Raw genomic sequence first — 18,192 nt, 5'->3', positions numbered from 1 at the left:
ACCCTACTAAGGAAACAATCTGAGGCTCCCAAGTAATTTTGGGGGTGGCCTTCCCAGCTTGATGAGGTTTTTGTAAACCGTCAGAGAGACAGGCTGGGAGTGTCTGGGGAGACACATGGTGCCTGAGTTATGATCTCATTTTAAGGTAGTGTCACAACCTCAATTTTTCAGTTTCTTTGTAAAGTCAGTAACCTCCATCTAGACTTCTATATCCCCCGATTAACCTCTGCACTAAATTCTATGTAAATAACTTTAAACTAGCTCCTAAGTTCTGAAGATCTTTGGACATGACAACACCGTATTCTTTTTAAACCTTTTCTGGATAGGTGACATCTTATTTGGATTCTAATACTCTTAGGCCACATCTCTCTTTAAAGAGGTCACTCTAGTATAGGAGGGAGACAGAATCCTGTTCACTCCAACAGGGTCCCCTCCTGGGTAGAGGGGCAGAGATTCTCTCTTTGGGAAAAGATGAGGAGAGGATTGGGCTTCTCCATGACCCGTCTCATTGCGGTGAGACACTTCTCAGGAACACCTCTGCTGTCAGACATGCCTGACAAAGCTGGGTCCTGGGGAAAGGCCTCCGCCGTCAGACATGCCTGACAAAGCTGGGTCCTGGGGAAAGGCCTCCGCCGTCAGACATGCCTGACAAAGCTGGGTCCTGGGGAAAGGCCTCCGCCGTCAGACATGCCTGACAAAGCTGGGTCGTGGGGAAAGGCCTCCGCCGTCAGACATGCCTGACAAAGCTGGGTCGTGGGGAAAGGCCTCCGCCGTCAGACATGCCTGACAAAGCTGGGTCCTGGGGCGGATGCTGTTCAGGTGTCAGGAGGCCCCTTCTGTGGGGATAACTGTGTAAGACACCTCGCTTGGGGCTGACCCATACGAGATGTTTAACGATGGCATGTCTCTGGCTCTCTCCCCAGACGGTCTTGGGTGGTTTTGTTCCCCACATATCAAAGAGGGCAAATGAGTTGAATGCCTGCTGTTTGTATCTCACACATGAGAAGGAAACAATTTGTTCCTTAGAAAAGGGAAACACTATGATCGCTCATGGTTTTTATCAGATGCTTCACATGTTTTGTTGGCGGCCTGTGGAAAGAGCATGGTTCTCTGCTGTTGCTGGGCAAGGCTGCCGGCCTCTGAGGGGAGGGACGGATCCTAAGGAAAGCTGGGCTCCCACCGCATTCGGCCAGAAAACAAAGCTGTGGTGGAAGGCGGGGACAGTTGTTGGGCCCTAAGTATTGATAGCCATGATTTACCTTCGATTATCTCTCTTTCGGGCCCTAAGATGGAATTCTCAATTTCCTGATTCCATCACCGGCCCCTCCCTCTTCTTTCCTTCTCTGATTAATTTCCCACCTTTATCTGGCCATCTGCACACACATCCCTGTGTTTGTGGGTAATACTGATCCTTCTTTATTTCCTTATCTTACCTTGCTCAATGAAGATTCGAAGAAACTGAAGGGACACAAACAATGCTCTAGAAAGAAAAAACTCATTTAATTAAAAAGCAAGAAGAGGATGAGAAGAAACTAGGATGCAAGGATGGGGTCAGAGACCAGAGGTGACTCCATCCAGAGGAAAGTCCAGCACGCCCCACATTTGGCCTCACACAGGGGAGGCCTCATTAGGACCGACAGTGAGGCTTCCCCTTAGGCCACTCTATTTGATACTGAAAATGAGGGTGCTCAGGAGCTTCCATGTGCCTGTTTTATTATTATACAAGGAGGTCTATGCCAACTACATTTATTAGGATGGGATGTTTTTTTTGTGTCGTTTCCCACTTGACCCAGTGTCTGAACAGTGACTGATAACTTGTGTGTGTCATAGTAAGTGAAATACAAAGGATGAAAGCCTGATTATCTTCATGTACTTAAATTGCTTCTCCCTTAAGACCCTGAGCTCTGCCTCATTACCCAGCTGTGTTGTGTAAACCAGTAAGTATCTGAGACAGGTCTCAACCAATTCAGAAGTTTATTTTGCTAAGGCTGAGGACTAAACTCTGATTTTTTTTATCTTGCCCAAATTCCTATTGAAGGGGTCTGGGGAGTCATGCCCTGCAAACTATAAATTCTCATCAGATGGGTTTTATTTAACCTATATATCATGACGTACTTTTCCAACCTGACTCTGGCATAACATTACAAGACAAGGAAGAAAATCAAAATTTTTTACCCCAAAACATGTATATTTGCCATATTTTGAAATGGCCCTGCAAAGCTGTTCTTTGTAGGGGGAAATTTTGCATCTGTAAAGAATCTCTGTTAACATCACTGGATCTTTTTCTTCCAGGCCTTCTCAATCCTGAAGAGATTAACTAAGATCCGAATAGGAAGGCCGGGCGCAGTGGCTCATGCGCTAATCTCAGCACTTTGGGAGGCTGAGGTGGGAGGATCACAAGGTCAGGAGTTCACGATCAGTCTGGCCAACATGGTGAAAGCCCGTCTCTACTAAAAATACGAAAAATTAGCCGATGTGATGGTGTGCACCTGTAATCCCAGCTACTCGGGAGGCTGAGGCAGGATAATTGCGTGAACCCAGAAGGCGGAGGCTGCAGTGAGCCGAGATTGTGCCATTGCACTCCAGCCTGGGCAATAATGTGAGATTCCGTCTCAAAATAAATAAATAAATAAAATAAAATCTGATAGGAAATATTCGTCATCTATTGTCTCTAAGGGGAGCCACTATAAGACTTCACAAGAACTTTGGTTTCCACAATCTTTATCTTAACCTGAACATTCCCTTTCTATCAATCCCAGGTCTTTAGACAAACTCAACCAATTGTCAACCAGAAAATGTTTAAATTCACCGATAGCCTGGAAGCCCCCACTTTGAGTTGTCCCACCTTTCTGGACCAAACCAACGTATTTCTTAAATGTATTTGATTGATGTCTCATGCCTCCCTAAAATGTATAAAATCAATCTGTGCCCTGACCACCTTGGGCACATGTTCTCAGCACCTCCTGAGGGCTGTGTCGTGGACCATGGCCACTCATATTCGGCTCAGAATAAATCTCTTCAAATATTTTACAGAGTCCAACTCTTTTTGTTGATAACTTGCCCCTTCATGCATTTGTAATTTTTTTCTGTACTCTTCACCTACTTTATCATAATCCCCTTATTAAAAGGTTTTTATAGCCATTATTTTAAGAGCTCTCTAGTACTCCATAAAATTCATGGATCATGAATTGCTTAATCATTCCTCTGTAATAGGACTTTAGGGTTGTTTTTATTGATTTTGGTACATTTGTAATTGTTTTGGTATTTCTAGTATAGACTGAGATTGAGGCAAAATATAAATTTTCTAAGATTTTTGAAAATATTGTGAAATTGCTTTCTAAAATATTTACATCAATTCTCAGGCAAACTGTTCCTATGGACAAATAGCTTTTAATAATCCTAACAGACAGGCCTGAGCCAGCACATCATTAACTCGGCTTGTTCCTAAAGACAGCCTTTGACAGAGCTTCTTCCACCCTGCGGGCCTAGAGAGACAGAGATGCAGGGTGGTAGGAGTGAGAGTCGCCTCTCTCTTCTGTCAGCTCTGAGGACTCTACCAAGGACTGGAGGGGGACTCACTGCAATCACCAGTGCTTCCAGGAAGCAGTGCTGTTGCAAATGAGCCATCAGAACACACTAGCTTATAAGAAGTGCTCAGAGGACCTTGAATCGTGAAGCAGCTGAAGGCACCACTGGGAATAAATTATGAAATTTAACTAAGATTATCAGAGTCCCTTTCTCAAATTTTATATTTTGGGTGATTGTGTCTATGAGAGGAGGGTATTTTTGGAATTTTAAACTATGACACTTACTAATATAGTTGATGTGAAAGTGGGTAATTCATTGTTAAATTATATTTGAAGGGCAATTTAAGTTTATGGGTGACTTGTTGCCGGGATCCTTGCCAACAGCATGGAAGTAAGAAGGCATCATCTTTCAACACCCAGGTAACCAACGATGGGCTGCCTGTCCTTCTGCTCCCCTGACATGAAACTGGAGAAGGACACGTCTCCCAGTTAACCCGAATCAGTCAGGAGGTGGCAGCCAGTTTGGGACATTTTGTAAAACAATGGCCCTGGGCAGTTGAAAACTGTCTGTGTTCTGGGAGACAGGCAGGCCGAGAAACTGCTCAGTAATAAGAGGTGACAGGGACAGGAACAGGGACAGGGACGGAGCAGCTGGGAGCAGTGCACCTCCTCTGGGAGACAGGCAGGCCGAAAGTCTGCTCAGTAATAAGGAGGTAACAGGGACAGGGACAGGGACGGAGTAGCTGGGAGCAGTGCGCCTCCTCGACTGGATTCCAGAAGAAAGGCTCTACAAAGGACGTGACCGCCCTGCCTGGGCGCGCGGAGATGCTGACGCATGCACAACGGCAACGCCCCCACGTGTGGTGGCTGCAGGGCTGCTGGTGGAGAATTCCCTGCCCAGGGGAGCCCTGTGCCGGGAGGCACCGTGTCCTCCGTCCAGGCTCGCTCTCAGATGGCCTAGCCCAGCGAGGGGCAGGAGCGACAGCAAATGGGAAAAGGACGGCCCAGTGGGGATGCCGAGACACTCACAGTTTTCTAAAAGTCATTGGCTTCTATATGCCTCGGAGTTGAGAATCAAACTGGTAAAAATGTTAAAAGCAACTAAGTTGGAGTGAAAGGGTTCGAGTGGATCCCACGGGGCCCCAGACAGCATTTCCCAGACTCAAGTGAAGACGCAGACTCGGGTTAGAGATCCTTCGTGCTACAAATGTGGCAACACCTTTTTTATTTAGAGTAAGATGTGTTAACATCCAGCATGACAAAATTTGTACAAAGTTCACAATTTAAAAATGAAGTATCACAGCAACTTGTGATTCCACACATTTATAGCAAAATTAAAGTGTCAACAAACCCATGCCGTGTAGTACAAAAATAAATCAAACTTCAGTTCCACAGAGAGCACAATAAATAGTTTATACAAAATTCTGTCTTAATAAATGATTACTTAAATTAACTTAGAAATGAATATGAACAATAAGTTATAATAAACTCTGATGACTCACAATAATCCATATGAAAGGTCAGCATTCTAATATGTGACACTTTTGTGATCCCTATATAATAGTCACAGATAACTTTTGATTTGAGATTATGTACCAACGTTAGATGAGCAGCAGGTTTGTGCTTAAAATCCCTTTCCATTGTACATAGGTGATAACAATAAGAATCCAAAACTCATACTATCTAGTACTCTACTAAAAGCATTACTATATTGGCAAAGAAGCTGCAGACACAACGCGGTGGGGAAATGCATATGCTGTTATGAACAATGGGGGCCCTAAAGGCAGCTGGGGCCCTGGGCCACACGGACGGCCTCAGGTGACTGCAAGCACCTTGCTTCAGCTCTCAAAACGCATTCTGAGCATGGCAGCTGCAACCAATAGCACAACAGAAAGGGGGCGCTGTACAGAGAAGGTTCCGCAGAGCCCCGAAGTAATTACATCGTCTTTTCCCAGCTAGTTATTAAAGTCCTTGTGGAAAACTGTAAGCTTTTGTACAGTGAACAGTATAAAGTGCCGCTGGGATATACATATATTTATACACATATATATATACCGAGGTTGAGTATTGTATCAGAATATTCGTCGTGAGATCCCTGTAGTCTCCCTTCGCAACATTATTGATCAGCCGTGAGGGCTCCTCTATAATCCATCCAGGTTCAGTGTCACAAGGCTACTGACACGAGGAATTGCACACCTCCGTACGGATATATAGGACAAGGTAAGTGCAAATAGTCGACTGGCACATTGTGGGGACAATGACCCTGTAAGTCCTGTTCTGCTAAAAATATTTTTTTTTATTTTTACAAAACCCATCTTTTTTTTATTTCATAACAAAAATTTAAAGTACGTCTGTACTTCCTGCATAACATCAAGACATGGAAGGAAGAGATGCTACTAAATGGAACTCAAGTCAACATCAGAAAACACAACACGTCGTCAAAGGACTACTCAGAAGGGGGAACGCAGCGCTCAAAAGTGGTCTTATGCATACATATAGTGCAGTCATTGGGAGTAAAACAATCAAATCTGGAAGGTATAAACAAGTCTAAGATGATCTAGTTTAAAGCAAAAAAGTGCTGAAGTATATTTAGTTACTTTTAAAATCTGATTGCATTCATTCTTAGAATAGTCACAAGAAATCAAACAACGAGGCTCTGCAAATGCTCTATGGTCAACTGGTCTCCAAGTGTAGAACAGAAACGTCGTGGTAAGAGTCCTCTGAATAGGACCAAATGCTGATTCAGAGTCAAAGTCGGGCGGGGGGAGCAGGAGAGAAACTTTACCGAGCTGCCTTCCCACCAGATCCAGCAGAAAACTCGGTCCAGTAACTAGAAGACTCACAAATCATTTGCCTTTATCCCTCAAATGTAAAATAAGAAGGTTCATAACAATAATAGGAATAATCATAATTTTTTAAAGTGAAAAGGGGAAATAAATGTTCTTAAATTATCTTTTAGCTTAAATCGAAAACACACAAATTCTGTTGATAAACTACATTGCAATAACAGACAGTTCAGAGGGGCACGAAACTCTAGGGGAGATACGAGAAGGTTGTTCCAAAGTTTATTGAAAATGGAAAAGGAAATCTTCACGTTGTCCACCTCTGATAAGATCCTGTCTTAACTGGAGTTTCCATAGTCACACCATGTAATGCTTAGGAGTTAATTTAAAAGTGCTGTTTAAGCTGCTTTGAATCTTCTGCCAAGTTTCCATGGCTTGATGTTGTCTTACAATAAATTACTTATTTCATTTCTTACAGTTAATCCATATGCCATTTCCTTGGAATGCAAAAAACCTCATTTATTGCCCCCACCATACACCATCCTCCTAAAACAAACAAACAAAAAAGTCACATAATATTTCCAAGCATTGTTCAAAAATAAAGCATTTTTGCAACGAATTCTTGCTATGAAACAATATGCACACAAAATGTATTTCTTAAATTCCATAAAGTCCTCCAACATGAGGCAAAATGATAACTCTAAAAAGCGGCTGCTCGGCCACAACATGATCATTCAAAGCTGTGGGTCTGTGTGTGTGTGTGTTTGTGTGTCCATTTCAGTTCAAAATACTAAAACATTTAATCACTAAAGCATTAAAAAGAATTTACACTCTATTTATTTTGATCAGCTTACCTCTTCAGAAATAGATATACCCCCAAATGTGCATACATCAGCAGCTATAAACATTACATGGCAGAACACTATGTCAGCTTACATGGAAACGTACAAAATGTGGGTGTATTCAAAAACTATTCTGCAGGTACTATCTTTAAAGCAAGACATAAAATCATTATGAAGTCTTGTAAGCATAACACTGTTTCAAATTCAAACAGAAATAAATATAGAACACTTTCTGGTAAGTTACAGCAGCAAAAAACAAGAGGCATCCTTTTTAAGCAAGAGTTTCATCACTACAGCAGCTGTTCAGACCTGAATTCCTCTCACAGCCTGCTTTATATTTTCCAGTAGGGCTTTATTTTCTGGACTCTGATAACGATCTTGATTTGTATACATTTCCGTCAAAGTAGTCACGTAAGCATCAAAATTTTGTTCATTGATTGGATCCTACGAGATATTAAATAGTAGTTCATATACAACTTTTATTTTCTTATTAGTATATTTACAAAAGCATAAAATAGTATCATAGCATAGTGCCCCTGGTTTTATACTATTTCAAAGGCCGGCTCAGAGCACACTTAAGTTTCTGGGGTCAGCCCCGCCCATGTTTCTAGCAGTTAATGGTATGGTTTCGGGGTGGTAACCACAAACATTTGCCAAAGGCTGAAGAACCATGAAAATAACGATAAAAACGGCATCTACTTTAGGCTGTGCGCTGTGGAGGACTCCACATTCCTGCCTTGCGTGCTCAGTCACTTACCATGTGCGGCAGCTGGATGTTAGCCAGGCTGTGGATCAGAGACTGGCTCAGGTTCGCCAGCTCGTGGAGGAGAGACTCGTTCTGCTGCTCAATCACTTTGTTCTCCTCTTCGATGGTCTTCAGGTTGCTCTCCATCGTGGTAATCTGAAACGCACAAGTGTGCGTGACATGTAACACCAGGAGGACCTAGGAGCGCGTGGTCGTTGCCGGGGGCCACAGTCTACTGGGTGCGAAGAAGGGGCCTCTCGCTGAAGGAGAAAGGCTTCGGGCCGGGCGCCATGGCTCACGCATGGAATCCCAGCATTTTGGGAGGCCAAGACAGGCAGGTCACTTGAGGTCAGGAATTCAAGACCAGCCTGGCCAACATGGTTAAACCCTGTCTACTAAAAATACAAAAATTAGCCAGGCGTGGTGGCGGGTGCCTGTAATCCCAGCTACTCGGGAGACTGAGACATGAGAATAGCTTGAACCCGAGAGGCGGAGGTTGCAGTGAGCTGAGATCACACCATTGCACTCCAGCCTGGGTGACAGAGCGAGATTCCGTCTCACACACACACACACACAAAAAAAAAAAAAAAAAAAGGAAAAGAAAAAGGCTTCCGCGGCGAGAGCTTGTCATTGAAGGATCTGCTGCCTATGCTTTGGATTCATTGCACTTGACAACTGGGGAGCTGAGACTGTTTCCCTGCGCGATCCTGTTCTCTCAGCCGGCCTGATGGGACTGCAGTGTGTAGGGGGCTTAGTTTCTACTGACTTGATGCGAATACTTCTCCTTTCTAGCCTGAATAAAATTCTGCCACAGCTAAGTCCTCCAATGCTCATTTCTGTGTGGGGGTGTCACTGTCTCTTCAGATGGCACCAGGCTGGCACTGTGCCCACAGGGTGGTCTTCCTGCATTTCTCTAAGGAAAAAGGCCCACCACGGGCCCTTCCTCGCATATTCCAGAGATAATTTAAGTATCACCAAGGTCAAGGGGCTTGAGTTCAGGGCCTCTGCCTATAACCGCACAGGACTAGCTTCACACGCAGCAGGCGGGGAGCTGCCCTGCCCATGGGGGTGTCTGCCTTGGGCACCCACGGGTGCCTCTGCCGTGCATGATCTGGGGCTTCTTCCTGGAAGACCGGGCCGACCCGCAGAGTCCAGGGCTGGCTTGCCTGGCCTGCCCGCTCCTCTCCTTCCCTGATGTGTCATTCCCAAGTCCTCTCACGAGAGTCTCTCCTCCTCTCCCTGTCGGCCCTGTCTTCTCCTATGTTCTGGTCCTCCTTTGGCTGTACTGGGTCAAATCCTGGGTTCTCCCAGTCACCAGCCTCAGGCCCAGACCCTCTGTTAGAAAACTGAAGCACCTCAGAGGCGCCCTCCAGGATGAAGTGGGGAGGGCCGGCCTTCTCCTTGGAAGGAATCACAGCCCCCACCATTCCTGCAGGGATGGTCCCCTGTGGAGAACCCACCGAAATTACACAGATTTATTTCCATGCACGTCCTGGGTGACCTTCTCATTCGTGTTCTTTGGGGTTATTTATCAAATTAATGTTCCCCTCCCAGCCGCCCCCTTGCAGGCTCAGGAGTGGATGCCTGCCCTCCCACGACTCCTGGGTGGGCCCCGAAGGGCTGCGTGCCCGGTGCTTGTCTTCCAGAGCATTCTGTAGCCCTTCCTGGGCGGCCACGTGCCTGCACTCACAGCTGGTGGCAGCTGTGGCTGGGACCTTTCTAGAGATGATGTCAGTGTAAGCAGACGTAGGTTTTCTATGACGGAATCTAATCTAGAATGAGGCGTCATGGCCCAGGTCCCGAGGTTTTTAAAAAGGTACACGCAGGGGGAAGGCCAGCAGCAGGATGGGCACCTCTGCAGTTTCCCTGAGCAGAGGGCGGCTCCTGCCCTTTGCATCTGGTGGCTTTCCTAGATGGTGGCTGCTACAGGCCTCTCGGCCCCTCCTGTCTGTGCTCAGGGAACCCTGCAGAGGCCTCGCCATCGCTGGCCCTCAGCGGACCCTCCTGGATGAGCCCAGCCCAGCTCGCCTCTGGTTGAGCGTCTCAGAGGTGCTTCTGGCTATTCCACTATCCTAGCCAGGCAAAGTGTGGGCTCTTTTTCTGGAAAATGGGAATAATGCTCCTTGCATTATGAACTCACACTGAGCTGTGCAGTGTGTCTGCAGTGAGAAGACATTTGTTATTCCTGGGGTCTGTGATCTGGTCTTAGGGGCCCAGAGTAAACGGAAGCCCAACTGCTCCCCCGGCTTAGCGGAGAAGCAGCCTGTGGGGTGACCAAGGCAGGGGCGGCACCCCGTCTCATTGTCCCCAGCAAAATTCTTGGGGACACATTTTAGATCCATTCCTCCTTCAACTTATGTTCTCTGCTGGAAAGTCTAGCACCTTCTGCAGAGGCAGAGATATCTTCCTGTGTTCAGGAATCTCTGTGAGACTCAGGAGTTAGGCTGTTCCTTCCCGTGCTACCCGGGTCTGTGGCTGGGATGGGGGTGGCGGGGCTCCCATGCTTATAAATGCTTTGCTTTTCTCAAAATGGAACAAATCTCCTTGTGTTAAATCCGCTTCGCTGTGGAACAAAATATGCAGTTTGAACAAACATCCCATCAAAGCCCTGGCCAAAATGATCATCTCCTGAACCAGGCTGCTTGGTGAGCCCCGTCCAGGGTCAGAGGGAATGTCTGGAGACCCAAAACCAGAACCGACGGGTATCTGCCAGGTCTTGCAGCCTCACCTCCCTCAAGTGCATCCCCCGTGGCCCCTGAATCTCCTGCATCTCCAGCCCACACACGCAGGGCCCCGGGCTTCTTGCACGTGGACACATGTTTGCTTGCCTGAGCCTTCCTCCAGGGTGGCAGGAAGCTGAGTGTCTCAGGGTCACTGCTGCCCGTTCCTTACTATCCTAGCCAGACAAACTGTGGGCTCTTTTTCTGGAAAATGGGAGTAATGCTCCTTGCCCACATCATCAACTCACACTGAGATATGAGGCATGTTTGCAGTGAGAAGACATTTGTTATTCCTGGGGCCTCTGACCCAGCCTTAGGGGCCCAGAGTAAAGGGGAGCCCTCTCAGAACGTCTTGGAGCTGGCCAGCACGCTGTGGCGGTCATGGGAGACAGCACTGCTGAGAAAGGTGATGTAGGGGCTCCGCCCAGGCCCTCATACGCCAGGCCTCCTCCGAGGATGGGGCTGAGCAGGCTGGGGAGGGGCACAGAGGCCGGTGTCTCCCTTCCAAACCCAACCCACAGCAGCCACAGTACATGGTTCCTGGCACTCAGAAGGCATCCCTGATCACAGGTGCTTACACAGGGAGGGGCCTGTGTTGCGAGTGGGTGTGGGGGCCTGGCTGGAAGCTGGGCCGGCCACCTCGGCCGTCATCAATGATGTGCGCTGGCGGATCTGAGTCTGCATTTCCAGAAACATCGAGTTGCCTGTGGTAAAGCAGGGAGCCCTCTGACGAAGGTGGGTTCTGTTTTTGATTGTTTAAGAAACACCAAAGGTTTTTCAGGCTGCTAGGAAGCAGTGCATTCCCGGATCTTCCCAAGAAAGTTCCTGCATCAGCAGCAGCCTGATGGCCAGTCTAGGCCCAAACCCGCAGTTTTACAGACTTGTCCACACCCTCTGTCTTTCCAGACCTCAGCGTTTCTTAGATTGCGCAGTCTCTGACCACACCTGGAGTAGAGAAAGGTCAAATCTAGCCTGGGGCCTGACATTGAAAGCTAAGACTAAGCTAAGAATGGCGTTTGCATTTTTTAGTGGTAAGAAAAAAAACAAAAACAAAAGAATAACAGCATTTTGTAACATATAAGAGCTATTAAATTCCGACTGCAGCACCACGTGACGCTGTGTTGAAACAGGGTCACACTCACACGTGTTGTGAGGCTGTCACACTGCAACACAGCTGCGTGGTCCAGAAGCCTAAAATATTTGCCATCTGGTCCTTTATAGAAAATGTTTGCCAATCCCTGGTCTAGACTAAGTACCTTGATGGCGTGATGTGTTTAGAAAACATTTCCGGAAGAAGTGTAAAATGGGTGGGAATCCCAAGGCGTTAGCAGTGGGGTGGTGGAAGGGTGTAACCCCAAGGAAAGTGTCCTTGTGCAGGGAGGACTGCCTCCTGCCCATGCCCGTGCTGACCAGGGAGGCTGGATCACAGAGATGCTTAGCCCCAGGGAGAACAGCCATCTTCTGAAAGTGGTGCAGGCTGTGGGATTAACTGACCTGCCAATCTTAGAAGTCAAGCTGCACAGGGCTGTTCACGCTGGTCCATCTGGGCCCTCGCACCAGGAGCTGGGGGGTTTCTTGTGAATAGCCTGTCCTGAAAACACGAGCTCCCTTTTATACTCAAATACCCCCATCCCCACCTCCCTGACAAATGCCTGCTGTTTGGGCCACGGGGGGCAGCATCCCAGCCTCCCAGCCGGCTCCGAGCCATCCTCCTTCTGCTCCTGCTGTTTCCTGTGCCTGGAGTGCTCCTTTCCCTCCTCCCGTGTCTGCAGGACTCCCGCCGTCTCTCCTCGGGCTCCTTGCTCCACGCCCCCACGGTGGGGTCTTGAACTCAGGCTCTCAGCACTCATGTGGTTCACACAAATGCCGCTTGCCCAGGCCGTGCCCAGCACTTGAGTCCCCTGCTCTCTCTTCCTCAGCAGCAGTTTTCTTTTTTTCCGGATTCTGATAAAAAGCAACTTCTGGGTGTCCCCTGGGGCCGAGGGCAAGCTTTTCTTGTCTCTGCTCCGGGCTCTGGTGTGAACTGAGTTGAATCGGATGAGATGTGTCTGGGGAATCGTGGAGTCCAGAACCAAGGCTTGGGTGTGCCCAGCTTGGGTGCCTCAGCCCTTGAAGCTGAGGCCACACTGAATACAGTTGAATGGGATTGGGGAAACAGCAGACCCCACAGGCACCTCGGCCGTTCTGCTGGTGCTGGGCCACCCCCAGAGGAAGCCTGCATTAGAGACTGGGAAGGGACCGGTGTCAGGACTTCTTTTTTTTTTTTTTTCCCCGCCCATGGCGCGATCCTGGCTCTCTGCAAGCTCCACCTCCTGGGTTCACGCCATTCTCCTGCCTTAGCCTCCCGAGTACCTGGGACTACAGGCGCCCGCCACCACGCTAGGCTTTTTTGTATTTTTAGTAGAGACGGGGTTTCACCGTGTTAGCCAGGATGGTCTCGATTTCCTGACCTCGTGATCCGCCCGCCTCGGCCTCCCAAAGTGCTGGGATTACAGGCGTGAGCCACTGCGCCCGGCCAGGTGCACGGACTTCTGATTGCGTTTGTGTGAGGTGAAGACTCCGATGCAGACTCTTCTTTTCAAACTGCCAAGCATAAGAATGGATTTTTCAGCCACATAGGAATTGTGTTGGTCGCACTAATTGGACCCCAAATAGCATTTAAACACATTCCAAATTGGAAAACTCATCTTCTCAATTAAATAAAATTGCGTTTGTCCTAATTTAAATTCTTACAACTGAACAGTGAAAAATACCTTTCCAAGTTTTAGTAAGAACACTCCTGGGCTTGAGAGGTAACAAGCAACCCCTTCCGCAGAGAGTGGCAGGAGAGGCCTTCCCTGCATCCGGCACAGGCGCGGCCGTCTCCCCCCATCCGGCACAGGTGCAGCGGTCTCCCCCTTATCCGGCACAGGCGCGGCGGTCTCCCTCCATCCAGCACAGGCGCAGCGGTCTCCCCCTTATCCGGCACAGGCACGGCGGTCTCCCCCTTATCCGGCACAGGCGCGGCGGTCTCCCCCTTATCCGGCACAGGCGCGGCGGTCTCCCCCTTATCCGGCACAATCGCGGCGGTCTCCCCCTTATCCGGCACAATCGCGGCGGTCTCCCCATTATCCGGCACAGGCGCGGCGGTCTCCCCATTATCCGGCACAGGCGGGGCGGTCTCCCCCTTATCCGGCACAGGCGCGGCGGTCTCCCCATTATCCGGCACAGGCGCGGCGGTCTCCCCATTATCCGGCACAGGCGCGGCGGTCTCCCCATTATCCGGCACAATTGCGGCGGTCTCCCCCTTATCCGACACAATCGCGGCGGTCTCCCTCCATCCGGCACAGGCGCGGCGGTCTCCCCCTTATCCGGCACAGGCGCGGCGGTCTCCCCATTATCCGGCACAATTGCGGCGGTCTCCCCTTTATCCGACACAATCGCGGCGGTCTCCCTCCATCCGGCACAGGCGCGGCGGTCTCCCCCTTATCCGGCACAGGCGCGGCGGTCTCCCCATTATCCGGCACAGGCGCGGCGGTCTCCCTCTTCTCCGGCACAGGCGCGGCGGTCTCCCCATTATCCGGCACAGGCGCGGCGGTCTCCCCCTTATCCGGCACAGGCGCGGCGGTCTCCCCCTTATCCGGCACAATCGCGGCGGTCTCCCCCTTATCCGGCACAATCGCGGCGGTCTCCCCATTATCCGGCACAGGCGCGGCGGTCTCCCCCTTATCCGGCACAGGCGCGGCGGTCTCCCCCTTATCCGGCACAGGCGCGGCGGTCTCCCCATTATCCGGCACAGGCACGGCGGTCTCCCCCTTATCCGGCACAGGCACGGCGGTCTCCCCCTTATCCGGCACAGGCGCGGCGGTCTCCCCCTTATCCGGCACAATCGCGGCGGTCTCCCCATTATCCGGCACAGGCGCGGCGGTCTCCCCATTATCCGGCACAATTGCGGCGGTCTCCCCCTTATCCGACACAATCGCGGCGGTCTCCCCATTATCCGGCACAGGCGCGGCGGTCTCCCCCTTATCCGGCACAATCGCGGCGGTCTCCCCATTATCCGGCACAGGCGCGGCGGTCTCCCCATTATCCGGCACAATTGCGGCGGTCTCCCCCTTATCCGGCACAATCGCGGCGGTCTCCCCCTTATCCGGCACAATCGCGGCGGTCTCCCCATTATCCGGCACAGGCGCGGCGGTCTCCCCCTTATCCGGCACAGGCGCGGCGGTCTCCCCCTTATCCGGCACAGGCGCGGCGGTCTCCCCATTATCCGGCACAGGCACGGCGGTCTCCCCCTTATCCGGCACAGGCACGGCGGTCTCCCCCTTATCCGGCACAGGCGCGGCGGTCTCCCCCTTATCCGGCACAATCGCGGCGGTCTCCCCATTATCCGGCACAGGCGCGGCGGTCTCCCCCTTATCCGGCACAGGCGCGGCGGTCTCCCTCCATCCGGCACAGGCGCGGCGGTCTCCCCATTATCCGGCACAATTGCGGCGGTCTCCCCCTTATCCGACACAATCGCGGCGGTCTCCCTCCATCCGGCACAGGCGCGGCGGTCTCCCCCTTATCCGGCACAGGCGCGGCGGTCTCCCTCTTCTCCGGCACAGGCGCGGCGGTCTCCCTCTTCTCCGGCACAGGCGCGGCGGTCTCCCTCCATCCGGCACAGGCGTGGCGGTCTTCCCCATCCGGCACAGGTGTGAAATTTAAAGGCTTGGACGGAGTTTCCTTTTTCCTTCTCTTGGATTTGTTCTTTACCAGATTTAAATCTGGACCTCTCCCTGTGCAGGACCCTCATCACCGGGCTGCAGGCCTGAGCACTGACTCTACCATTCTTTCCTCCGCTCCCATTCCAGAGAGAACATCAGGCCGTGGGCACCCACTTCTCAGTTATCTCATGGCTTGGGCTTGGGACAGGCCTGCAGCCCTGTGTCATCTCTGGCTTGGGCTCTGTGCACAGGTCTGCATCCTCGTGTCAGTGTGTCTTGAACATGTCATGACGCACTGGGAGAAGTCTGCCTTTCTCTTGGGTCAGAGTGGACAAGAAAACACTGGGTCTGGGCCAGTTCCCCTTCCTGGCCATGCTCCCTGAGGGTGTGCGGGCCTGAGAGGCACGGGAAAGTCAGGACCTTCTAAAGGAAAATGCAAGGGGCATGAAGGCTGCTGCAGGAAGGCCGAGGCCATCAGGCAGGGCCGCTTTATGCCCTGGAGAGCTGGCCTGCCCCACGTTCCTCCTCCATACTCCCCGGGCAGTGGCCAAGGCACAGGCAGCAAGGAGGGCTCCTGGCTGTGGGCGCACATTGTTTTCTGGTAAGTTTTGCTCCAGGTCTAACCTGTTTAAAGAACATCAGGCTCTAAGCTGCCTGAGTCAGCAGCTGTCCGTCTCTGAGCTCAGGCCTGGTGCTCACAGAACAACTTCTGGGCTGGAGCTCATCACCCGACCCTGAGAGCTGCAGAGCTGGGGGACTCCGGCTCAGGGCATTCCCATCCCTTCTAGAATAGAGGAAGGTCCATCCCTGGGCACATCTGGGAAGTCACCTCTCTCATCAGCCGAGTCAGTGAGAATAAATGTGAACTCTTCACATTCATTTTTGACATCAGGTCCAAATAGATGCTGTTAGGAGCAACTACTCATCTCAGAGATAAAGGCACAAAGGAGCCAGTGAGAACAGACACAGACCTGAGTGCTTCCTGAGAGGGAGGCCACGCCCGTGCAGGTGCAGAGCTTGCCTGGGGTTCCTACTCTAAGCAGCCTGCGTAGGCACATGCGTTGTTCTTTAGGGCTCAGATCCAGGCGGCATGACCTCTAAGCCTACTCAGCCCTCGGCTGAGCCCCAGCCCCAGTACTTCATCCACAGCTGGCATCAGAGCTGCCGTCTATCCCTCATGGACAGCCACGGAGCAGCAGACCTTCACTGCAGAAGGAGGGGTTTTGGAAAGTGGGAAGAACCCCCTTCCTGAATGGCATCCTGTTGGAATTGGGTTGCCCCAGTAGACCATGGACTCAACACCCTGGACAGACAAGGGCATTCTGCCTCATCAGAGAGTGCCCCAAAAGGTGCCATTCAAAGGAGGAAATAAATTAAGATTTTCAGGCTTGTCCCTCATAAACAGAATACAACTTGATATGGTTTGGCTCTGTGTCCCCACCCAAATCTCACCTCGAATTACAATCCCCATAATTCCCACCTGTGAAGGGCAGGACCAGGTGGAGGTAATTAAATCGTGGGGGCGTTCCCCCATGCTGTCCTCATGATAGTGAGTGAGGCTCACAAGATCTGATGGTTTTACGAGTGTCTGGCATTTCCTCTGCTTGCACTTCTCCTTCCTGCCACCTTGTGAAGAAGGTGCCTTGCTTCCTCTTTACCTTCTGCCATGATTGTAAATTTCCTGAGGCCTCCCCAGCCATGTGGAACTGTGAGTCCATTAAACCCATTTCCTTTATAAACTACCCAGTCTCAAGTATTTATTAGCAGTGTGAGAACGGAGTAATACTCAAGGGTGAATTTTTGATCTGTCCCAATTAAACAATCTTTGCTGACTTGGTCACCTCCTACTCTCTCCCAGAAACAGCAGCTCCTGAGTGCTCTGGCAGCCATGGAGTCTCCTATACAGTCCAAGATGCTGCCTCCATGGCCTCGGCTGGTCCCGGGGGTGAGGAATGCCACAGGCTGTTACTCCATTCCCCAAGCCTAACGTTCAGGTAAGTCTTAAGGGAAATTCCAACCTGTGTTGGGTGAGCCCCAGCCAGGCCAATGCGAGACTCTGGGAAGGCCTGAACACAGCCCCTGGGGCTACCAGGTCTGTGAGATCAAGGCAGTGATGCCCTCTGGGGAAGTAGGTTGGCATCAAAACACCCGGGCAGCAGCCACATGGCCTGGTGGGGAGTTCCCACCCTTGGCCTCATCCTTGGTACTCACGGGGGGCCTGGAAATCCCTTACGGTTGCTTGGTGGGGCCCCAGCCCCAGAGGATGTCTCCATCCTTGGGAAAGCTGTGTCCAGCGGGTAGAAACCACCTGTTGAGCAGAGCCGTTGACCTCACCCAGCTGACCATGGGAAAGGCCCTCAACCTTCCCCCGCCTCAACCTCTGCATTTACAGAGCGGGGATAATAAGGGAGCCCTCGGAGTGTGTTAGGAGGAGAGCATCATCACGTAGATGGCTGGCGGTGACACCATCCTCATCTCCATCCCGTTCTCGGGGCTCATTCCCAGCAAACTGAGCAACCTTCATGGAGGCTGGTCAGCATCCCCTGAGAACCTCATCACACCGTGGCCTGCTGGGGAGGGGCCAGAATGGAGACCTCATTTCTAAGAGGACGGGACACCTTTGCTCACCCTGTGGGCAATGTGAGGGTCGGGTGGTCAGCAAATCAATTCCACTCCCAGAGTGTACTTCGGCGGGACCCTAACACAGCAAGGTGGGGGATGCCAGGCACAAGGCTCATGGTCAGACAGGGTCCAGCCTGGCCTCTGTGGCTTCGGCTTGGCTGAGGAAGCTGCCTCTCCGTCTTAGAAGCTGTATGTTTAAGATGAGGCTGAGGACGTTTACCCTGTGGGCTGCTTGTGGGCATGGAGGGGCTTAGGTGACCACAGCTGC

The 18,192-nt window shown here is 50.9% G+C and overlaps 1 protein-coding gene across 12 annotated transcripts in view; it reads right to left on the bottom strand.

The window, feature by feature from the left end:
- Positions 1-4,712: 4,712 nt before the first annotated feature.
- MYT1L (myelin transcription factor 1 like) overlaps positions 4,713-18,192 on the bottom strand; it is a 559,436-nt gene continuing 545,956 nt past the window's right edge. For 9 of the 12 annotated variants that reach the window (XM_009441909.5, XM_009441910.5, XM_063789385.1 and 6 more), the window contains 2 exons: positions 7,910-8,053; positions 4,713-7,596 (listed from right to left, as the gene is read on the bottom strand). In XM_009441909.5, coding sequence (XP_009440184.1) covers positions 7,456-7,596; positions 7,910-8,053 — 285 coding nt within the window. In that variant the 3' untranslated portion in view covers positions 4,713-7,455. Of the gene's footprint in view, positions 7,597-7,882; positions 8,054-18,192 lie in introns of those variants that run through there. The other 3 variants (XM_024354177.3, XM_063789388.1, XM_063789389.1) reach the window with 2 other exon arrangements.

This window comes from Pan troglodytes, chromosome 12, assembly GCF_028858775.2.
Source record: "Pan troglodytes isolate AG18354 chromosome 12, NHGRI_mPanTro3-v2.0_pri, whole genome shotgun sequence".
Classification (NCBI taxonomy): Eukaryota; Metazoa; Chordata; class Mammalia; order Primates; family Hominidae; genus Pan; species Pan troglodytes.
This window is presented reverse-complemented; position numbering and strand designations above follow the sequence as displayed.